Source organism: Scyliorhinus torazame, chromosome 31 (assembly GCF_047496885.1).
Source record: "Scyliorhinus torazame isolate Kashiwa2021f chromosome 31, sScyTor2.1, whole genome shotgun sequence".
NCBI classification, from domain to species: Eukaryota; Metazoa; Chordata; class Chondrichthyes; order Carcharhiniformes; family Scyliorhinidae; genus Scyliorhinus; species Scyliorhinus torazame.
In genome coordinates, this window is record NC_092737.1 from 23,824,264 (window position 1) to 23,848,674 (window position 24,411).

The 24,411-nt window shown below is 54.4% G+C and overlaps 1 protein-coding gene across 1 annotated transcript in view; it reads left to right on the forward strand.

The window, feature by feature from the left end:
- Nucleotides 1-4,898: 4,898 nt before the first annotated feature.
- Nucleotides 4,899-24,411, forward strand: part of LOC140404597 (phospholipase D1-like) — a 131,821-nt gene continuing 112,308 nt past the window's right edge. Inside the window, 1 exon segment of the mRNA XM_072493198.1 lies at nucleotides 4,899-5,045. Coding sequence (XP_072349299.1) covers nucleotides 4,899-5,045 — 147 coding nt within the window.

Sequence of the window (24,411 nt, forward strand, 5' to 3'; positions counted from 1 at the left end):
GCTTCTGGATCCTTCTGGTCGATTGAAGGGACCTTCAGGCCCAACTTGACAATCAATCTTCTTTAAAGTCTGGTCTTCTTTAGATGTATCAGCGATTTTAGCTCGGCTGCTATGCCCTGTCCCTTTCCCATGGCCGAGCTGACTGTAATCTGTGTCTAGCTGCTTGTTCCTTCTCTGCTTCTCTCTCTCTCCCTCTGAGCTCGGAATCGGAATCGGAATCGGAATCGGAATCTGATAGTTCCTGCCCTGGTCTCGAGGTTTATATTTGCTTTCTAACAATTACGTTTTTTGATGTTATTGTAAAGTAACTCTTATTTTCTTTGATTGTAAAAAGGAACTTTGATCTAAACCAGTCTAATCCAACAAAGTATTCATTTTGACATGACTTTATCTCATAGACCTGGGGCGAAATTCTCCCCCAACGGCGCGATGTCCGCCGACTGGCGCCAAAAACGGCGCCAATCAGACGGGCATCGCGCCGGCCCAAAGGTGCGGAATGCTCCGCATCTTTGGGGGCCGAGCCCCAACATTGAGGGGCTAGGCCGGCGCCGGAGGGATTTCCGCCCCGCCAGCTGGCGGAAATGGCGTTTGTTGCCCCGCCAGCTGGCGCGGAAATGCGGCGCATGCGCGGGAGCGTCAGCGGCCGCCGACAGTTTCCCGCGCATGCGCAGTGGGGAGAGTCTCTTCCGCCTCCGCCATGGTGGAGGCCGTTGCGGAGGCGGAAGGGAAAGAGTGCCCCCACGGCACAGGCCCGCCCGCGGATCGGTGGGCCCCGATCGCGGGCCAGGCCACCGTGGGGGCACCCCCCCGGGGTCAGATCGCCCCGCGCCCCCCCCAGGACCCCGGAGCCCGCCCACGCCGCCTGGTCCCGCCGGTAAATACCAGCTTTGATTTACGCCGGCGGGACAGGCAATTCCTGGGCGGGACTTCGGCCCATCCGGGCCGGAGAATTGAGCGGGGGGGGGTCCCGCCAACCGGCGCGGCCCGATTCCCGCCCCCGCCCAATCTCCGGTACCGGAGACTTCGGCAACCGGCGGGGGCGGGATTCACGGCGGCCAACGGCCATTCTCCGCCCCGCTGGGGGGTCGGAGAATGACGCCCCTGATTACATTGTGTCCTTTGTGATGTTCAAAATGCTTTGACTTCAATAGAGGTGTGAATTTTAATTCCTGTCATTTCTATAGTTTTATTTTCCAATTGTGTCCTCAGCTCAATTTTGACTTTGATTTTGGCTTTGAATTAAGTTTCTCGTGGACTGATAAACCTGGTATTAGCAAATTTTCACGCCTAGAACCTCATCCTTTCTTTCCCAGCTCCTTACTAAGTTAGTTACTTTCAATGACGGTGTGAGCCATTGTTTTAGGCTTCATTCAAAATCCTGTTTGTCTTGTTTGCTGAGCCTGCTTTATCAGGGCTATCTGCAGTTTACAATCCTTCCCTGGCAGCTGCTGTTAACCCTTTGTGGGATCTTTCCCTGTATCCTCTCATGTTTCTCTCAGACCAGATATTGCCAGACTTCCGTGTTTCAAATGACATGTCTTTCCATATTTTCAATGACAGATTACAAAGCAAAATGTGACTCTGAGTCACTGAAGTCAGACCAGATGGCTAAATGTTTGGGTTAAAACGGAGGAGAGAGAGAGAGAGAGAGAGATGGAGGGGTTTCGGGAGGGATCTGCAGGACTCGAGGGGGCCCCCCACAGGCAGCTGAGGGTAAGGCGCCAATGGTGGACTGATGGGAATCGGTGGTGTGAGGTTATACATTTTGGAAGGAAAAATGGAGGCCTAGACTATTTTCTAAATGGAAAAATGATTCGGATATCAGAAGCAGAAAGGGACTTGGGAGACCTTGTTCACGATTCTCTTAATGTTAACGAGCAGGTTCAGTCGGCAGTTAGGAAGGCAAATGTTAGCATTCATGTCAAGAGGGCTAGAATACAAGACCAGGGATGTACTTCTGAGGCTGTACAAGGCTCTGGTCAGACCCCATTTGGAGTACTGTGAGCAGTTTTGGGCCGCGTATCTAAGGACGGATGTGCTGGGGCCTTGGAAAGGGTCCAGAGGAGGTTCACAAGAAAGATCCCTGGAATGACGAGCTTGTCGTGCGAGGAGCAATTGAGGACTCTGGGTCTGTACCCGTTGGAGTTTAGAAGGATGAGGGGGGGGGATCGTATTGAAACTTACGGGATACTGCGAGGCCTGGACAGAGTGGACGTGGAGAGGATGTTTCCACTTGTAGGAAAAACTAGAACCAGAGGCCACAGCCTCAGACTGAAGGGACGATCCTTCAAAACAGAGAGGAGGAGGAATTTCTTCCGCCAGAGGGTGGTGAATCTGTGGAACTCTTTGCCGCAGAAGGCTGTGGAGCCCAAATCACTGAGTGTCTTTAAGACAGAGATAGAGAGGTTCTTGATCAATAAGGGGAGCAGGGGTTATGGGGAGAAGGCAGGAGAATGGGGGGGGGGGGGGGGGGGGAGAAAAATATCAGCCATGGTTGAACGGCGGAGCAGACTCGATGGGCCGAATGTGCTAATACTGCTCCTCTGCCTAATGTTATTCTGGATATATAAGCCATCCTGAAACTCCTGTAACACTGCAGAAGGAGACCATTCAGCCCATCGTGTCTTCAGGCACCCCCCCGAAAGAACACCCTACATATCAGCCATGATGGAATGGCGGAGCAGACTGGAAGGGTTGAATGGCCTGTATCTTATGGTCTCATGGATTCTCAGGGGACGGGATCTGAAGGGGACAGCAATCTCGGAGGGTTGTTGGAGATTACAGAGATGATGCGGCACCGGAGGTGGCGATCGGGGAACGGGATTGGTGCGAGTTAAGACACGGGGGCGGCGGGGTTTTGGTCGGTTGCTAGGGAACTGGTTTCGGAGCGGAGGACCGAAAACAGGCCCTTAACATTCCGACGTTGGGCGGGGGCGCAAAATACCCCAAAGATGTGCTGGGGAATTCCTCTCGGGGGTTTCCAGCAAAGAGTTTTCCTGGCAATTGTCTAGCAGCGTTAACATACTCCGGACAATTGCACTGGGCTGGGAACCTTCCGCTAGAGTTGATCTTAGTTTTGCTTTCACTTCAGAGGCTGGAAGAAGCATTTCTGGTTCTCTCCCTCTGATATGACGAAACCTCTCAGATCCAATACAGTTTGAGAACTCTTCGCTTCCTCCAGTAAGGCGAGAGGTCAATTTTATTGAAACAGCAAAGGATTAGGATCGAAACTCGGGCTGGCCGGCTGGGTTTGGCGCGAGACGAAGATGTCTCAGGCGTGAAGCGGACTCAAAGGCAGACCTTTGAGTTGAAGGCCCAGTTTAACAAAGGCTAAAGTGGCCCTCCGGAAAAAATCCGACTGCCGGTGAGCACTGAATGAATGGTGCAGCCAGAAGACCATCTCCAACTGTACACCTTCGATCAAGCAGCGTGCTGGGTGGAAAGCCTGCAGCAAAGAATTCAACACTGAAAGCAATTTATTTTACCTTACTCCTAATCATTTTACCCCTTCTCACCCCTCTGTGTTTGTCTGTCATGTGTGTGCGGATAAAGGGTTGGACAGTAAAAGGGGGCTAGTAGGTTAGTTTGCCATCATTCCGTTGTAATTACTGCATATTTCAACTTTAGTTCTGTTATAAATAAACAGTCATTGTTGTTCAACTTACAAACCTGGTGACTGTAATTATTGTGCAACTAAGGGGCCAACGACTGTGGGTATTTTTGTAAGAATAAGTGGTTAATTCACTTGCGTTGTGACCCCGGGGCTTGGAGTTGATCGCGCACTAGCCCAGGGTGTCGTAACAGGGGAGAGTCAGGAAAGTCGGGAGGTTTGGAATTCGAGCATGGGTTCGGGGGTACAGAGTGATAAGCACCGCTGATTGTTACTAATGGCTTCAGTCTTCCCGATATTCAATTGGAGGAAAGTGGGGGACAAGTAGATTGACAATTTGGAGACAGTGGGGGAGGGTAGAGAGGTGCTGGCGAGGGCGGTGGGGGCGGGGGCGCGGCAGCGTGGAGCTGGGTGCTGTCAACACGGGGGAGAACGTGCAGACCCCGCGCAGACTGCGACCCAAGCCGGGAATATAATCCGGGACCCTTGCGCTGTGAGGCAGTGCAGCCCGAAGGGAAGTCCTGGGGAAGAGGGGAACTGGGTTGGCAATGGTGTCTGAGGGCCTTGAAGAGAAAAGCGTGATTGGAGAAGGAGCGCTAGTGTTTGTGGACCGGGAGAGTGGGCACGTGTGGTCGAAGGTCATTGCCTTTTGAGGAGAGAGCTGGTGATGGTAGTTTTGAAAGAAGGAGTGGACAGAAACTAAGGGTGGGATCAGTTAGCGTGTATTACGATCCCAGACCAGAGTCTAACGGTGTCTAGGATATTGGACAGAAACCCCAATCTTTTAGTTTGATGTTGTATGACTGTGAGGGAAGGATTCCTCGCTCCAGGAGTGATCACACCGAAAATAGAGATGTGGTAAATTGAAACAAACTTTATCACTAAGACAGTATTAAAATATAGAACATACAGTGCAGGCGGAGGCCATTCGGCCCATCGAGTCTGCACCGACCCACTTAAACCCTCACTTCCACCCTATCCCCATAACCCAATAATCCCTCCTAACCGTTTTTGGACACTAAGGGCAATTTATCACGGCCAATCCACCTAACCTGCCCGTCTTTGGACTGTGGGATGAAACCGAGCACCCGGGGGAAACCCACGCAGACACGGGGAAAACGTGCAGACTCCGCACAGACAGTGACCCAGCGGGGAATCGAACCAGGGACCCTGGCGCTGTGAAGCCACAGTGCTATCCACGGTGCTACCGTGCTGCCCTCACTTTAGCATCACACAAGAAACTAGCTGAAAATTACCCCGTAACAATGCTAATCGATGCAGCGACACCATGACCCTTATCGGCTATCTTTACTTCCACTCAAAACCATCTTGGGCCCCCAATTTTGAATACAGTTACCACTCAGGAATACTTGCTGCAAAGAGTCGTCTTGGATGCTCTACTTTGAGAAAGAGAGATCGTTTGAAACTGATTAAAGTACGTGATCTGACGCCCTCTCAGAATAATTGGTTGTATTTCGTCAGAAACCTCCTCAGCTCCTCTTCCAACCAAAAACTAACCCCGAAAACCGCCACACCTCACTACTCCGCCGTCCGTTATGATCATGGCTGATCACCAAGTTCAATACCCTGATCCCGCCTTCCCCCCCAGATCCTTGATCCCTTTAGCCCCAAGAGCTGAATCAAATTCCTTCTTGAAAGTATACAATGTTTTGGCTTCAACTGTTTTTTGTGGCAGCGAATTCCACAGATCCACCAAAGAACAAAGGAAAGTACAGCACAGGAACAGGCCCTTCGGCCCTACAAGCCTGCGCCGACCATGCTGCCCGTCTAAACTACAATCTTCCACACTTCCAGGGTCCGTATCCCTCTTTTCCCATCCTATTCATGTATCTGTCGAGACGTCCCTTAAACGTCACCATCGTCCCTGCTTCCACCACCTCCTCCGGCAGCGAGTTCCAGGCACCCACTACCCTCTGTGTAAAAAAACTTCCCTCGTACATCTACTCTAAACCTTGCCCCTCTCACCTTAAACCTATGCCCCCGAGTAATTGGCCCCTCTACCCTGGGGAAAAGCCTCTGACTATCCACTCTGTCTATGCCCCTCATAATTTTATATACCTCTATCAGGTCTCCCCTCAACCTCCTTCGTTCCAGTGAGAACAAACCGAGTTTATTCAACCGCTCCTCATCGCTAATGCCCTCCATACCAGGCAACATCCTGGTAAATCTCTTCTGCACCCTCTCTAAAGCCTCCACATCCTTCTGGTAGTGTGGCGACCAGAATTGAACACTATACTCCAAGTGTGGCCTAACTAAGGTTCTATACAGCTGCAACATGACTTGCCAATTCTTATGCTCAATGCCCCGGCCAATGAAGAAATCCACTCTCAGGGTGAAGAAATTTCTCCTCACCTCAGTCCTAAAAGGTTTACCCCTTATCCTCAAACTATGACCCCTAGACCTGGACGCCCCCACCATCGGGAACATTCTTTCTGAATCTACCCTGTCTAATCCTGTTAGAATTTTATAAGTTTCTATGAGATCCCCTCTCACTCTTCTTCTTTTTTAAAAAAAATACATTTTATTAAAGTTTTCAAACACAATTTTCCCACCTTACAAATCAACATGAAAGATAACACAATCACTAATAGATAACATTATTTAAATAAAATAGTGAACTAACAAAGTAACAAAAAAGTGTCCCCCCTCTCCCCCAACCAGAATTAACAGGTTGCCCCCCCCCCCCCTCTGGGCTGCTGCCGCTGACGATCTATTGTCACTGAACGCTCCGTGAGATAGTCAAGGAACGGTTGCCGCCGCCTGGGGAACACCTGAGCCGATCCTCTCAACGCAAACTTCATCCGTTCCAGTTTTATGAACCCTGCCATGTCGTTTATCCAGGCCTCCACGCCGGGGGGGGGTTTTGTTTCCTTCCAAAACATATGTGTGTGGTTCGCCGGGCTTCCCCCGCACCTGCCCTCCACTGCGAAGAACCTGCTCAGCCTCGCTCCCGTCATGTGTGCTCTGTGTAGAACCTTGAATTGTATCAGGCTAAGCCTGGCACACGAGGAAGAGGAATTTACCCTGCTTAGGGCATCAGCCCACAGACCCTCCTCAATCTCCTCCCCCAGCTCTTCTTCCCATTTTCCCTTCAGCTCCTCTACCATCGCCTCCCCCTCGCCTCTCATCTCCTGATATATTTCGGACACTTTGTCCTCCCCGACCCATACCCCGGAAATCACCCTATCCTGGATCCCCTGTGTCGGGAGCAGCGGAAATTCCCTCACCTGTTGCCTCGTAAACGCCCTCACTTGCATGTATCTAAAGATATTCCCCGGGGGCAACTCATACTTTTCCTCCAGCGCTCCCAGGCTCGCAAACGTCCCGTCAATAAACAAATCTCTCAATCTCCTAATTCCTGCCCGATGCCAGCTCTGGAACCCTCCATCCATCCTTCCTGGGACAAACCTATGGTTGTTTCTGATCGGGGACCACACCGAGGCTCCCAGCACACCCCTCTGTCGCCTCCATTGCCCCCAGATACTTAAGGTTGCCGCCACCACTGGGTTTGTGGAATACCTTTTCGGGGAGAGCGGTAGCGGCGCCGTCACCAGCGCCTTTAGGCTCCTTCCTTTCCAGGACGCCCTCTCCAGCCTCTTCCACGCCGCCCCCTCTCCCTCCCTCATCCACTTGCGAACCATCGCCACATTGGCGGCCCAGTAATAATCATCCAGATTCGGCAACGCCAGTCCCCCTCTGTCCCTGCTGCGCTGCAGGAACCCCCTCCTTACCCTCGGGGTCTTCCCTGCCCACACAAAACTCATAACAATCCTATCTATTTTCTTAAAAAAGGCCTTAATGATCAAAATGGGGAGACATTGAAACACAAAAAGAAACCTTGGGAGGACCATCATCTTGACCGCCTGCACTCTGCCCGCCAGTGAGAGCGGCAGCATATCCCACCTCTTGAAATCCTCCTCCATCTGCTCCACCAGCCGCGTCAGATTGAGTTTGTGTAGAGTTCCCCAGCTCCTGGCTACCTGAATCCCCAAATATCGGAAGCTCCTTTCCGCTCTCCTTAACGACAGGCCGTCTATCCCTCTTCCCTGATCCCCGGGGTGTACTACGAAAAGCTCACTCTTCCCAATATTTAGCCTATATCCCGAAAAATCTCCAAACTCCCTCAATATCTGCATAACCTCTGTCATCCCCTCCACAGGATCCGCCACATACAGCAGTCGGTCATCTGCGTAGAGTGACAGTCGGTGTTCCTCTCCCCCTCTAACCACCCCCCTCCATTTCCTAGAGCCTCTCAACGCTATGGCCAGTGGTTCAATTGCCAACGCGAACAGTAATGGGGACAGGGGGCACCCCTGCCTTGTTCCCCCATGTAACCGAAAATACTCCGATCTCTGCCGATTTGTGACTACACTTGCCACTGGGGCCCCATAGAGGAGTTTAACCCAGCTGACAACCCCCTCTCCGAACCCAAACCTCCTCAACACCTCCCATAAATACTCCCACTCCACCCTATCAAATGCCTTCTCTGCATCCATCGCTGCCACTATCTCTGCCTCCCCCTCCGCTGGGGGCATCATTATCACCCCCAACAGCCATCGCACATTGACATTCAGTTGTCTCCCCTTTACAAACCCTGTCTGGTCTTCGTGCACCACCCCCGGGACACAATCCTCGATCCTCGTCGCCAGCACCTTTGCCAGCAACTTGGCGTCTACATTCAGGCGCGCGATAGGCCCATATGACCCGCATTGCAGCGGATCTTTGTCCCGCTTCAGGATTAGTGATATCGTCGCCTCTGACATTGTCGGGGGTAGAGTCCCCCCCTTCTCTGGCCTCGTTAAAAGTTCTTGCCAGCAGCGGGGCCAACAAGTCCACATATTTCCTGTAAAATTCCACCGGGAACCCGTCTGGTCCCGGGGCCTTCCCTGCCTGCATGTTCCCCAGCCCTTTAGTCACCTCATTCACCCCGATGGTGCCCCCAGACCTGCCACCTCCTGCTCCTCCACCCTCGGGAACCTTGGTTGGTCCAAAAACTGTTGCATCCCCTCTTTTCCCTCTGGGGGTTGGGACCGATATAGCCTCTCATAAAATGTCTCAAACACCTCATTTACCTTCCCTGCACTCTGCTCCGTAGTTCCCGTTTCATCCCTAACTCCCCCTATTTCCCTCGCCACTATCCTCTTACGAAGCTGGTGGGCCAGCAGCCGGCTCGCCTTTTCCCCATACTCGTATCTCATCCCCTGTGCCTTCCTCCACTGTGCCTCTGCCTTCCCCGTGGTCAGCAGGTCAAACTCCGTCTGAAGTCTTCGCCTCTCCCTATGTAGTCCTTCGTCCGGGGCCTCCGCATATCTTTTATCCACACTCAAAATCTCCCCACTAATCTCTCCCTTTCTTTGCCCTCTTTTTTCACCTTGTAAGCCCTAATGGAGATCAACTCTCCCCTAACCACCGCCTTCAGCGCTTCCCATACTACCCCCACCTGGACCTCACCATCATCATTGACCTCCAGGTACCTTTCAATACATCCCCGCACCCTTCCACAGACCCATCTGCCAACAGTCCCACATCCAGTCGCTGGAGTGGGCGCTGCTCCCTCTCCTCTCCTAGTTCCAGATCCACCCAGTGCGGGGCATGGTCTCAAACAGCTATGGCCGAATTCTCCGTTCCTGCCACCTTCGAGATCAGTGCCCTGCTCAAAACAAAGAAATCTATCCGGGAGTAAACCTTGTGGACATGGGAGAAAAAGGAGAACTCTTTGGCCAACGGCCTGGCAAATCTCCACGGATCCACTCCCCCCATTTGCTCCATAAACCCCCTAAGCACCTTGGCCGCTGCCGGCCTTCTTCCGGTCCTGGATCTTGACCGGTCTAACCCTGGATCCAGCACAGTATTGAAATCCCTCCCCCCCCCCCCCCCATTACCAGGCTTCCCACCTCCAGGTCCGGGATACGTCCCAGCATCCGTTTCATAAATCCCGCGTCATCCCAGTTCGGGGCATATACGTTGACCAGCACGACCTCCATTCCCTGCAATCTGCCACTCACCAGCACATATCGGCCACTGTTGTCCGCCACTATATTCCTAGCCTCGAACGACACCCGTTTCCCCACCAATATCGCCACCCCTCTATTTTTCGCGTCCAACCCCGAGTGGAACATCTGTCCCACCCATCCTTTCCTTAACCTAACCTGATCCGCCACCTTCAGATGCGTCTCCTGAAGCATGACCACATCTGCCTTCAGTCCCTTTAAGTGCGCGAACACTCGGGCCCTCTTAATCGGCCCATTTAGGCCTCTCACATTCCACGTGATCAGCCGGATTGGGGGGCTACCCCCCCCCGCCGACTAGCCATCCCCTATTCTAGGCCAGTCCCACGTCCAGGTCCCGCGCACCCACCAGTCCCCCAGGCGGCGCACTCCCGTCCCGACCACCTCTTCCCTTGCCAGCTCCCTCTTGATCCCAGCAGCAGCAACCCAGTTACCCCCCCCCCCCCCCCGCTACCGCTAGATCCCCATCTAGCATGGTTACTCCCCCCATAATGCTTCCGAAAGTCAGCTGACTCTAACTGACCCCGGCTTCCCTCGCTCTCTCCTTGACCCCCCCCCCCCCCATGTATGGAACTCTCGTCCTCCTTGCGGCTATCTTCCCGCCATCATCTCCCTAGCGCGGGAAAAAACCCGCGCTTTCCTGGATCAGCCCTGCCCCCTATGGCGCAGCTCCCCCTACAGCCCCGTTCCCATTCCCCATCCCCCACCTATGTCCCTTTTTCCACCGGCGCCCACATTTCTCAGTGTCCCCCCGTCAAAGAAAAAAGGGGGGATTCTTCTCTTCCCTTTCCCCTCCCCATCTATCGTCCCGATACGGTGAACCTCCCATTCCCCAATTTACATTTCTGTACATCAACCTCGTCATTTCCCCCACAGCATCAGTCCCTCAGTTCTGGTCCAATTTCTCTTTTTGGATGAAGGTCCATGCCTCTTCCGACGTTTCAAAATAATAGTGTCTATTTTGATACGTGACCCACAATCGCCTTGGCCCGATTAAAACTCGCTCTCCTTCTCGCCACCTCCGCGCTCCAGTCCTGATACACTCGTATCACCGCATTCTCCCACCTGCTGCTCCGTACCTTCTTGGCCCAGCTCAAAACAGCCTCTCTGTCGGTGAAGCGGTGAAATCTCACCACTATCGCCCTTGGTAGTTCTCCAGCCTTGGGCCTCCTCGCAAGGACCCGGTGAGCCCCTTCCACCTCCAGGGGGCCCGAGGGGGCCTCAGCTCCCATTAGCGAATGGAGCATCGTGCTCACATAAGCCCCGACGTCAGCTCCCTCCACTCCCTCGGGGAGACCCAGAATCCGGAGGTTCTTTCTCCTCGAGCTGTTCTCCAGGACTTCGAGTCTTTCGATACACCTCTTGTGTAGCGCCTCGTGCGTCTCCATTTTTACCGCTAGGCCCAGAATCTCATCCTCGTTCTCAGCTGCCTTCTCCTTCACCCCACGGAGCTCTATCGCCTGAGCCTTTTGCGTTTCTTTTAGCCCTTCGATTGCCAATAACATCGGCGCCAGCACCTCCTTCTTTAATTCCTCCACACACCGTCGGGGGAATCCCTGCTGGTCCGGGCCCCCATGTCGTCTGGGCTCCATCCGCCGCCATCTTGCTTCTTCCTTCTCTCCTCTGCCGCTGCTCCAGAGGATCCTTCGCAATCTGGCCACGACCACCGATCCTTTCCATACACACCCGGGGGGGACACCTTCCTTCGTCACCTGTAGAGGGTGCCATCTCCGCTACTCCACTACTGGGCCGATATCTGGGGTTTGAAGATCTGTGTGTGTCTCTCTCCAGCTGGCACTGAAACTTCAGAGGCCAGGGGGTGTCGCACTGGGACACTTCCACTGAAGAGAGCACTGATTCAAGCCTGCCGTTTATTCCTAACCGACAGCCTGAGCCTTATATCACACAGATCTCCAGACCCCTACCAATACCCAGGTGATTCTCTCTCCTGCCGGTGGTACAACACCCACCCGGTTCCTACTCCACTAGAGTAGCTTTCCCAAGAGAGAGAATAGGACACTGCTGTTTATTTCCTAACCAGCAGTCTGTCCTGAGTGAATCGCTCAAGATGACCCTCGATTCCTGAACCCGGAATTAAGGTGAGGAGTATTTTAACAATGACTTGGTCAGAGATCACTGGTGAAGGATTGAAGAATTTAAACGACTCCAATTAGCATCAAATCACGGTTTATTGTAAAACCCAGGTCAAAATCATCAACAGAAGAAACACAATAAAATCTTATGCTCTAATACAACTAAGTCTATTCAAAAGGTAATATAGCGGACACAACGAAAATTCTTACGGTTACACAGGTTTTAGCAAAATCACAAAGCACAAAACAAGTTCCCTTCCCCAAAGCCTCAACCACTATTAAAATCAAGGGAGTTTCGCAAGCTGTTGCGGGTTACTTACGGTCACAGGCTGCAGAGGTCAAGTCAGGGGTGCAGAGGTCGAGCCACGAACGAAGAGACCCCCAATCGAAAACACAGCCCCTTTTATATTGTTTTACCTGGCTTTGTCCTGTGGTCGGCCAGCCCCTTTTGCATTGAAAAAGGTAAGGTTTAAAGTTCCCGCTGGTCCTGCCCCCTTTGAGCCGGTCAGACCTGTCGAGATGGGAGTACCTCCCCTAGGTCCGCCTCCAGTCTGTTTTTTTGAGATAACGAGGTTGAGCTCCCTTGAAGATTTTCAAAGACTTCCATCTGCTCTGGAGATCGCTGCTATGTTGATGGGGTGTTGATTGGATTCTGCTCTGGTGGAGGCCAGGTCATTTACATTTGCATGGGGCTATGACCATCCCATTGTCCTGCTTGCATGCAAGCCTCCTGTGTATTCCCGTGCCCCTTTGTCTGTGTCTTGATGTTATCTTGTTGTCTGGCTCCTTCTTCCTTGTAGCTCCTAGGGGGGGTGTTTGTGAATATTCTCTCTCTATGTCCCTACTCAGCTCAGCGGGCCAAGCCTGCTGGGAAAACTGGTTCTGTTCCCTTGGCTGGAAAGTCAGTTTACAGTCTCTGAGTTTCTCCAAAAGGGCCGAATTGCCCGAAAACCTTACAGATGCCCCTTCGATACGTCCCTACCTGCTTGGACCGTATCGACACAGGTGAAGGGCAATTATTTCCTTTTGTGTGGACCGTAGGCCCCCCCTCAACAACATGCGAAACTACAAGTCCCAAGACAGGTCCCTTAATCTAGGCTACCCCTGATTTCAATAAAAGGGAAAGACAAGACCATACTTAATTCAAGCAGACAGTAACATATACACATTTCACCGGAACCCCAAACGTAAGGGTCCCTGTACATATATCACAGTCAAGTAACTGGGACCTGCGAATCCATACAACTATTTACAATTGCATCTGTTTTATTTCACCAAGGATCCTCCTTTCTTGGCTGCACTTCGCTTCTTCCCGTTGAGGGCTCTTCATTTACTCTCCATCGTCGATACCTGCAGCTGAGAGGTTTAGTCCAACTGAGGCGACAGCACAATGTACCCCCTGTACAACATTTCCTTTGTGGGGCAAACACTAAACCATTCTCAGGCCCCCCCCTGGTGGTGATCGGACAGTTGTGAGGGTCGATCGGTTGGGCTGTGGGCAGGGGTCGCTTTACCTGAACCAGCAGTTCGGTAGCTTCTACAGTCATCCCTTCCCTGGGCGTTACACATCCCTCCCCACTGCGGTCAATTTATCCCGTTCCCTGGCTTCTGCCACCACCTTACAAAAGTGATTAATGCCCCTTGTGGACATGCCTTGGTAGATCCCCATGAACACAAATAAATGCCCTGGTCAGAAGCCCACCCCTTATCCCCGCAAACGGTGATCCTACCCGGTGACCCCGTGATGGTCCGGTAGGTGTTGTCCAGTCCGTTCCCAGTCCGAGGACCGATCCCTCATGTCCAGCCTCAGCTTCCTGGGCCACCACCGTCTCCCCAAAGGAAGGTCCCCCTCACAGGTTGAACACACCCGCCTGCCCTCAGTCACCCTAACCCGGTCAGTCGAAGGACTCTTCTGTCTCGCCTCTGCGGAGTTCTCCCGGTCCCACCATCGCCAAGATCATCAGCAAGCTCCACATCGTCCGGTGCCCCATCTGTAAAAACAAAACACATTCTTGCCTCTACAGCCCTACCTACCTTAAAGTGCATGGGTTCTATCCAGTGGCGGCAGCAGCTCCTGCTTTGAAGTTGCCGCAGCCTGTCTGGGGTTCTGTGTTTACAGCCCGGCTGCACCAGGGTCCTAGTGCCTGGTGCTTCATCATTTTACCCTTGCACCAGGCGCTTCTGTGTCCCCACGGTCCCAAATACCTCACACACAACTACACACTAATTTAGAACTAGCAGGGGGAAAGGAAAGGGAATATGTTATATACAATGCCACCCGTCTCCGGGTGGCCAAATTAAAACTGTGCCCCGTTAAACTGGGGCAGTCCACCTGTTTGGTCCAACGGCTCGGGCCAGACCGTCCCCTCCCGGGGGTTCGGGCTGCCCCTTGCCTCTCCTTTCCCAACAGGGTTCGGTGATCCCTCATCGCTCCCTTCTACTCGGGCCCCCTTACTGCGGGACCGGGTGACAGGGAGGTGTGATGGGGACCATCTTACCGGGGGCTTGGAGACCCGATTGCTCCTTCGTCCCCTGACTGGTTCCCAAACCCAAGGTGATACCTCCACTTCCTCCGCCTCCTTAGCCTCTATACTAAGGCAGGCCACCTGACCCACAGGTAAGGGCTTGGGAATCGTTCCTGTCCCTGGGCTGGGTGCTTGCAGCACTGTCGGTCTCTTTGGGACTGCCCCTTCGGGACAGCACCTTGTCACCGGTTGTGTGACCGTGGAGTCAGGGACCTCCCCCACCGTCGTTAATTCTACGGGGGGTTTCTCCACTACCACCCCCCGTCTTCCCCCCACCTTGCTCTTTTTTGTCCTTATGGGGTGGAACAATTTAAATTGACTGATGTGGCGTTCGCATGGGTCCCACCTTAAGGGATTTAAACTGCAAATAGCCCCTGAGGCAGCCTCCAGAATGGGACCCTGCACCTGGACCGGACCAGGGTCTGGGGCTAGAACTACCCCTGCGCTCCCTTTTTCCTGAGGCTGCTCCCTGGGTAGTCATACGGGTTCTTGTGGTGTGGGTGCGGGCAGGCCCTGGCCCGTTGCCATTGCCCCCTGTCCTGAGCCTTGCAAAAGGGCTAAAATTTTACTTATCTCGATGGTTCCCGGGGCAGCTGCTCCTACCGCCGGGGTCTGACTCTCTACTGCGGGAGCCCTCTCCTGCTTGCTAGGGTTTTTACATTCCCTCTTGAAATGTCCGGCCTTCCCACACCCGTAGCATACCGGTTTCTCGTCGGAGGTCCGGGTGCCCTCATGCTTCCACTCTCTCTTAGGGGCTGCTGGCGCGATTTCATGCACCCTACCCTTAAGGGGCTTGTCCTCACCCCTCTCCCCATTACGATATGCAAGGGTGAGTTTCCTAAGGACCTCTGCCTCATTAAGGTCCGGACTCTGCGGGTCGAACCAGTGTTCGGCCTTTGCCCTAATGTGAGGGAGACAGTTAGCTACGAGGGTCTTCAGCCAGTGGGCTGTTCTCTCACCTAAATTCTGCCTATCCGCGGGAGCCCCACACGCCTCCACATAGACAGTCCACAGCCTGTCTGCGAACATAGTGGGAGATTCCCCTGGTTGCTGCTTGGTTTCCCCCACCCTCATGAAAGGGCTCCCCAGATTCAAGCCCATTGCCTCCAGAACAGCAGTCTGTGCTGCCGCCCAGGTGTCAGGTCTTCCCCCATTCCCAGAGGTCACTGTCCTGCATAGCTGGGCATCTAGGGTTATCAGGAGCATCTTTATTTGCTCCCCTTCGTCGCAGTCATTGATGTTGGCTGCCTGTTCCACCTCCATAAAATGCAGCGACGGATCCCCCTTTAGAGTTAGTCTGGGAACGTGGGCCACCATCCCCCTGAGCGCGGATGCCCCATGAGGAACGATAATGTCGCCCTCAACCGGTCCCCTATTTGCCATCCCCGCCGGGGGACCATACCTCCTTTGCCTGACAGGGCACATCTGCCCCACCTGGGGTTCCTGCTCCTCCTCCCCACTGTCCAGCTCTCCTGCCTCGTTGGGTAGCCCCCCTGTCCCCGGGCTAACTACCCATATAGGAGACGCCGCTATCTGGGGATACACCACTGACCCCCCTTGGACCTGCCCCTGACCGGGCGGTCCTAACCCTACCTGCTGACCCGGCCCCATCACCGGCATCCCAGGTAGCGGTCTGTCCCCATCCCATGGGGACCCACATACGAAACCAGGCGGACACGCCGCCAGCTGGGGGTACCCTGCCGACCCCCCTTGGACTTGCCCCTGAACGTGCAGTCCGATCCCCCCCTGCCGGCCCGGACACAATCCCGGTGCCTCAGGAGGCGGTCTATTCCCCTTGGCCTTTGGGGAATCATCCGCTGCGAGGAGCACCTTGCCCCTAGGGAACCCCCCTGGACCTACCAGGTGTATCTGTCCCCTGAACCTGGACAAGGCCTCCTCCAACTCCGTTATTCGTGCCTGGCACGGCCCATGGGCACAGTCCCCTACTTCCTCGCGAGCCACTCGGTACGCTGCCTGGATGTCCCGGAACTTCCCCTCCAGCTTCCTACACTGCTCTGTACTCCGAGCATAGAGTCCCTGGAGCCTCCGTTCCTTTTCTTTACCCTCCACTATCTGGCAGTGGAGATAGTCCTTCTCACATCTGTTAGACTCGCTTTCCTGTTTCATTTCTGCCACTTCCCCCCGCAGTCGTTCCGCTGCGCTAGCCTCCTGCTCTAACTCTTCGATTCTTTGCTCTGCGTTGACTACCTGCTGAGACAGGCAAACCAGCCAAACTGCCTTCTCCAAGTGCCTTTTGTGCGCCTTGCTTTCTGTCCATGCAGCCGCTGCCATTACCGGTTGCTCCGCATTGATCAATTCTGAGACCCAAGGTTTGGTGAGGTTGACCTTTTGCCACAAATATGAGGATATTCTCTCCTCCATTTTGCTTCGTTCCCTCACCCCCTCTGCCAAGTCACATACTCCAAACCACCGGGGTCCTGCCGCGGTCGCCATTGTAGAGGGTGCCATCTCCGCTACTCCACTACTGGGCCGATATCTGGGGTTTGAAGATCTGTGTGTGTCTCTCTCCAGCTGGCACTGAAACTTCAGAGGCCAGGGGGTGTCGCACTGGGACACTTCCACTGAAGAGAGCACTGATTCAAGCCTGCCGTTTATTCCTAACCGACAGCCTGAGCCTTATATCACACAGATCTCCAGACCCCTACCAATACCCAGGTGATTCTCTCTCCTGCCGGTGGTACAACACCCACCCGGTTCCTACTCCACTAGAGTAGCTTTCCCAAGAGAGAGAATAGGACACTGCTGTTTATTTCCTAACCAGCAGTCTGTCCTGAGTGAATCGCTCAAGATGACCCTCGATTCCTGAACCCGGAATTAAGGTGAGGAGTATTTTAACAATGACTTGGTCAGAGATCACTGGTGAAGGATTGAAGAATTTAAACGACTCCAATTAGCATCAAATCACGGTTTATTGTAAAACCCAGGTCAAAATCATCAACAGAAGAAACACAATAAAATCTTATGCTCTAATACAACTAAGTCTATTCAAAAGGTAATATAGCGGACACAACGAAAATTCTTACGGTTACACAGGTTTTAGCAAAATCACAAAGCACAAAACAAGTTCCCTTCCCCAAAGCCTCAACCACTATTAAAATCAAGGGAGTTTCGCAAGCTGTTGCGGGTTACTTACGGTCACAGGCTGCAGAGGTCAAGTCAGGGGTGCAGAGGTCGAGCCACGAACGAAGAGACCCCCAATCGAAAACACAGCCCCTTTTATATTGTTTTACCTGGCTTTGTCCTGTGGTCGGCCAGCCCCTTTTGCATTGAAAAAGGTAAGGTTTAAAGTTCCCGCTGGTCCTGCCCCCTTTGAGCCGGTCAGACCTGTCGAGATGGGAGTACCTCCCCTAGGTCCGCCTCCAGTCTGTTTTTTTGAGATAACGAGGTTGAGCTCCCTTGAAGATTTTCAAAGACTTCCATCTGCTCTGGAGATCGCTGCTATGTTGATGGGGTGTTGATTGGATTCTGCTCTGGTGGAGGCCAGGTCATTTACATTTGCATGGGGCTATGACCATCCCATTGTCCTGCTTGCATGCAAGCCTCCTGTGTATTCCCGTGCCCCTTTGTCTGTGTCTTGATGTTATCTTGTTGTCTGGCTCCTTCTTCCTTGTAGCTCCTAGGGGGGGTGTTTGTGAATATTCTCTCTCTATGTCCCTACTCAGCTCAGCGGGCCAAGCCTGCTGGGAAAACTGGTTCTGTTCCCTTGGCTGGAAAGTCAGTTTACAGTCTCTGAGTTTCTCCAAAAGGGCCGAATTGCCCGAAAACCTTACAGACCCCACACTGGGTTTGGTCCGAAAAATTTCCGTTGGGGCTCCGGAAAAGAGCCCAAAAGTCCGCTAGAGCGGGAGCTGCCGAAATGTGCGGCTTAGCAGTGCATCGCTGCAACCGGAAGTCCCCTCTCACTCTTCCCAACCCCAATGAATATAATCCTAACCGACTTAGTCTCTCCTCATACGACAGTCCCGCCATCCCAGGTATCAGTCTGGTAAACCTTCGCGGCCCTCCCTCCACAGCAAGAACATCCCCGTGTCTGCGTGGGTCTCACCCCACAACACTAAAAGATGTGCTGGGTAGGTGCATGAGCCAAACTAAATTGCCGCTTCATTGGAAAAAACAATAAATGGGTACTCCAATTGTATTTTGAAAATATCTTCCTGGGCTGAACGGGTTCTCTGCTTGCCGACTCCGATATCGTATTTGGCCATCTGGCGGAGAATCCCTTCGTACGACGGAATTGGGGGCGGCGCCTGTTATCGGATGCTCCGCCCCCCTTCCAAAACAGCAGCATCGGGGTGCACTCCGCACATTGTTGGGACAGCCTCAGGACGTTACCTGAAGGCCCACCCCCGATGCTCCGCCCCCGATGGGCCAGGTTCCGGGCGGCGCGGGACACGTTTAACAGGACGTGGCTGCTGGCTCCTCACTGGCCGGAGGATCCGTGGTGGGGCGGTGCCGCTTTTTCCGTCCTAAAACCGGATACTTCCTCCGGACACAGCCTCAAAATGGGTGAATCCAGCCCACTGTCTCTCCTTACCTACTCTGCAGGGGAACCCCTTCATGTTAAATGAAAGTCCATGAGCCCAAACTTTTACAATGCTTTAATTGCACCTCTGTCTGCAAAACAGAAGTCTTTAGGAACATGACAGCAGCAGTCGCACGCACCAAACCAGGATTTTAACCCTGACTGCACCAAATGTATTTCATACAATGTTTCTGAAATTCCCACGTTCATCCCGCATGGGAATCAGGAGGTGAAAAGGGTGGGCAGCGGTTCAGAGCGAATAGGGTCGAGGGAGCTGGAAGTGGTCAAGAGGGGAGTAAGCGGGCGAGGAGAGATATTAGGGAATGGTGCACATTCAGGCATCCAGGGAGGGGAATTTGGTCCAGTGGGATAGGAGGAGAGGGGAAAAACTGCAGGGGCAGCTTATCGGATGACCTCAATCTTTTCTTTAATTTAAATTTACAGTACCCAATTCTATTGGTTTTCCAATGAAGGGGTAATTTAGCGCGGCCAATCCACCTACCCTGCACACCTTTGGGTAGTGGGGGTGAGACCCACGCAGACGCGGGGAGAACGTGCAAACTCCACACGGACGGTGACCCGGGGCCGGGATCGAACCCGGGACCTCGGCGCCGTGAGGCAGCAGTGCTAACCCACTGCGCCCCCGTGAATGGCCTCAGGCTTTGAGGAGAACAAAACCTTTTTGGGCGGGATTTGGGCAGTTCGTCATTGGCTGGAGGCGGGACCCCTCCGTTGCCAGGGAAACGCGCGGCGGGAAGGGCCCAGCTCGGAGGCAAGGCTGGAGTCGAGTGGGAAGAGGGGACTCTCTGATCGGCGGGCGCGGTGGTGTCGGCGAAAGCCAGAAGGGAAACACCGAGGATGCCGACAAGCGGCCCAGTCTGAATCCCAGTTCTTACCGAATTTCATAAAATGTCATAGAATTTACAGTGCAGAAGGAGGCCATTCGGCCCATCGAGTCTGCACCGGCTCCTGTAAAGAGCACCCCACCCAATGTCCACACCTCCACCCTATCCCCAGAACCCAGTAACCCCACCCAACACTAAGGGCGATTTTAGACACCAAGGACAATTTAGCGCGGCCAATCCACCTAACCTGCACATCTTTGGACTGTGGGAGGGAAACCGGAGCACCCGGAGGAAACCCACGCACACACGGGGAGGGCGTGCAGACTCCGCACAGACAGTGACCCAAGCCGGGAATCGAACCCGGGACCCTGGTGCTGCGAGGCAGCAGTGCTAACCACTGTGCTACCGTGCTGCCCTGGGATAACACATCGTCAGATAAGACGGAAGGGCGGTCGAAAAAAACAATTAAGAAGGCAAAGAGGAACGATGAGTTTAAATTTAACATTTAGCAAGATAACAAAATACCGTACGGGCTCATTGAAAATTGTAAAAGAAAGGCCCGGATTTTCAGGGTGGCGCCGGTCACCCTGAACATTGGCGGGGAACATACTACGCCAGCTTTGACAGGCCCACTGCCATTTGACCCTCAATTGAGCATTGACTGGCAATGGGCAGGAATTCTGGCCGCCCACGGGCGGAGGTCCCGCCTCGGAGAAAGGGGTCAGCCAATCAGGCTGGCTCTCCAGCTCCTCCGGGCGCAGCGCTGCGGGTGGCTGGAAGAGGTACTGCGGGCCTGCGCCTGAGCCGAAAAGGCAGGGCCGATCTTCAGATGAGCACTCGAGGGGTCCCGGCAGAGGGAGGGGAGGGGCTGCCCTGCCGGCCTCGGGAAGGGTAGAAATCTTGGTGAGTTACGTCGGGGAGGGAGGTGGGTAGGGGGGGTTGAATAGGGGGTTTGGGGAGGGAGTGAGGGCTGCAGCTACCAAGTTGATGAGGGGAGGGTACACCAAATCTCGATGGGCTGAATGGCCTCTGTGATGAACGGTTACTGCCTTATCATGTAAGGTGATGTCCCCTTTAAGACCGGGCTTGGAACCCTGGGGACTGCGCCTCTGGCTCCGCCCATCTGGGAGCCATACATAAAGGGCTGCCTCATGGTCTGTATAGCAGTCAGCTCTCGTCCAAATCTGTAGCATAGTTATTAGTCTAATAAAGCCTTCTTTACAGTTTAATCTCCAAGCGTCATTATTGAGGGTACCTCAATTTATTAGACTAAACTAGATTCAGGATGGACGCAGGCCTAAAACCAGAGAAGCTCAATCTGGAAGCACGAACGCCGGAGGCAAAGGAAATTTTTAAATACTGGCTGCGGTGCTTCGAGGCCTACCTGGACTTCGCAGAGACTCCCATCCTGGGGCCACGCAAGCTGCGTCTACTCCACGCCCGGGTGAGTCACAGAATCTCCGCCACGCTCGAAAAGGCGACGACTTACGATGCGGCGGTCGAGTTGCTCCGCAAGCGGTTTGTCAAACCCGTCAATGAGGTGCACGCCCGGCATCTGCTCTCTACCTGCCGGCAGCGCTCGGGGGAATCGCTCGGCGAGTTTGTTGAGAAACTCACCGCGCTGGCCAGGGACTGTGACCATCAGGATGTGACAGGGGAAGTCCATATGAACCTGCACATCAGAGATTCTTTCGTGTCCGGCATCCGCTCGACCTACATCCGGCAGCGACTGCTCGAAAACGGGGCAAAAGACCTCCAGGAGACGCTAACGCTCGCCTCCTCGCTGGAGGTATCTGGTCGGCGGCCATCTTCTCGACCCGACACGTGCGACCAACGGCAGCGGCCATTTTACGACTCCGACTACCCGCGACTGGGTGCGCTCACCCTCGATCAAACTCGGCCAAAACACCTGCAGAACTCCATGATGCAGGTCCAGGTCAACGGGCACGACACTGCATGCCTCTTCGACTCCGGGAGCACGGAGAGCTTTATCCACCCTGAAACGGTAAGGCGCTGCTCCCTACGCACCCATCCCACATCCCAAACCATAGCCCTCGCATCTGGGTCCCACTCGGCACAAATCACGGGGTACTGTATTGCGGATCTCTCGATCCAAGGTGCCAAGTACACCCGTTTCAAATTTCATATCCTCCCTCACCTCTGTGCCCCCCTGCTGCTCGGACTGGATTTCCAGTGCAGCCACCGAAGCCTGACACTGAAGTTCGGCGGACCCTTGCCCCCCCTCACGGTGTGCTGCCTTGCGACACTGAAAGTCGCACCCCCCTCGCTATTCGCTAACCTCACTCCCGACTGTAAGCCCGTCGCCACCAGGAGCCGGCGCTACAGTGCCCAAGATATGGCTTTTATCAAGTCAGAGGTCCAGCGTTTACTGGGAGAGGGGGTCATCGAGGCTAGCAACAGCCCTTGGAGAGCGCAAGTGGTGGTAGTCCGGTCCGGGGAGAAGAAACGGATGGTCGTGGATTATAGCCAGACCATAAACCGATTCACGCAGCTTGATGCGTACCCCCTTCCTCGCATCGCGGAAATGGTAAATCGGATCGCCCAATACCGAGTCTTTTCCACGGTCGACCTCAAATCTGCCTACCACCAGCTCCCCATCCGACCAAAAGACCGCCCCTATACTGCCTTCGAAGCAGCCGGCCGGCTCTTCCATTTCCTCAGGGTCCCCTTTGGTGTCACAAATGGGGTCTCCGTCTTTCAAAGGGCGATGGACCAAATGGTGGACCAGTACGGTTTGCGGGCTACATACCCGTACTTGGACAATGTCACCATCTGCGGCCATGATCAGCAGGACCATGACGCTAACCTCAAAAAGTTCCTCCAGACCGCCCGAACCCTTAACCTGACCTATAACGAGGGCAAATGCGTTTTCCACACCACCCGGCTGGCCATCCTCGGCTATGTCGTGGAAGACGGGGTCCTAGGTCCCGACCCCGACCGCATGCGCCCCCTTAAGGAACTCCCCCTCCCCCGCAGCCTCAAGGCCCTCAAACGGTGCTTGGGGCTTTTCTCCTATTACGCCCAGTGGGTCCCCAAGTATGCGGACAAAGCCCGCCCACTCCTAAAGACCACCACTTTTCCCCTCTCGGCTGAGGCTCAATTGGCCTTCAACCGCATCAAGGCCGACATCATCAAGGCCGCCATGCACGCGGTGGACGAAACCATCCCTTTCCAGGTAGAGAGGATGAATCAGACATCGCCCTGGCTGCTACCCTCAATCAAGGAGGCAGACCAGTAGCGTTCTTCTCCCGAACCCTCACCGCCTCCGAGATTCAACACTCTGCAGTCGAAAAGGAGGCACAAGCCATTGTGGAGGCTGTGCTGTGCTGGAGACACTACCTCGCCGGTAGGAGGTTTACCCTCGTCACCGACCAACCGTCGGTCGCCTATATGTTCGATAACACGCAACGGGGCAAAATAAAAAACGATAAAATTTTGAGGTGGAGGATCGAACTCTCCACCTACACGTACGATATCAAGTATCGTCCAGGGGAGCTCAACGAGCCCCCAGATGCCCTGTCCCGCGGCACATGCGCCAACGCGCAGGAGGACCGCCTGCAAGCCATCCACAATGACCTCTGCCACCCGGGGGTTACCCGGCTCGTCCATTTCATCAAGTCCCGCAACCTACTTTACTCAACCAAGGAGGTCAAGGCCATGGTCAGGGCCTGCCAGGTCTGTGCGGAGTGCAAACCGCACTTCTATCGGCCAGACAAGGTTCGGCTCGTGAAGGCCTCGGGCCCCTTTGAGCGACTGAGCGTGGACTTCAAGGGACCCCTCCCGTCCACCAACCGTTATGCCTTTTTCCTCACCGTGATCGATGAGTTCTCCCGTTTCCCATTCGCCATTCCCTGCACCGACATGACCTCAGCCACGGTGATAAAGGCACTGCACAGCATCTTCACCCTGTTCGGTTTCCCTGCTTATATCCATTGCGACCGGGGTACATCGTTCATGAGCGATGAACTGCGTCAGTATCTGCTCAGCAAAGGCATCGCCTCGAGCAGAACGACCAGCTATAACCCACGGGGAAACGGGCAGGTGGAGTGGGAGAACGCGACCGTGTGGAAGGCTATCCTTCTGGCCCTGCGGTCGAGAAATCTCCCAACCACCCGCTGGCAGGAGGTCCTACCCGATGCCCTACACTCCATTAGGTCACTCCTCTGCACGGCCACGAATGAGACCCCTCACGACCGATTGTTTCTCTTCCCCAGGAAGGCTACCTCCGGGGTCTCACTTCCACCTTGGCTGACGGCTCCGGGACCTGTTCTTCTCCGGAGGCACGCGAGGAGCCATAAAACGGACCCCCTGGTTGAAAAGGTCCGACTGCTCCACGCCAACCCCAGTTACGCCTACGTGGAGTACTCCGACGGCAGGCAAGATATGGTTTCCCTCCGGGATCTGGCGCCCGCTGGATCCTCCAGCACAGACGCCCCTTCCCGCGCCGCTCCCCTGCAGGACCCGTCGCCCCCTATAACACACCCCCTTCCGGTCCTACCACCCGTTGGTGAGCTCCTACCGTGCGCTCCCCCTTGCGCCCCCCCCTTACACACCCCGCCGGTGCCAGCTCCGCTACCCCCGGCCCTGCCTAGTTCCTCTGCCCCGACCCGGACCAAAGCTCCGACCGCTGTGCTCACGGATGTGCCCTCAACCGGGACGTCCGTGCCCGCCGCACCACCGCCCGAACTGAGGAGATCGAGGAGGACGATCCGGCCGCTGAGACGGATGGACCTATGATGGCACTT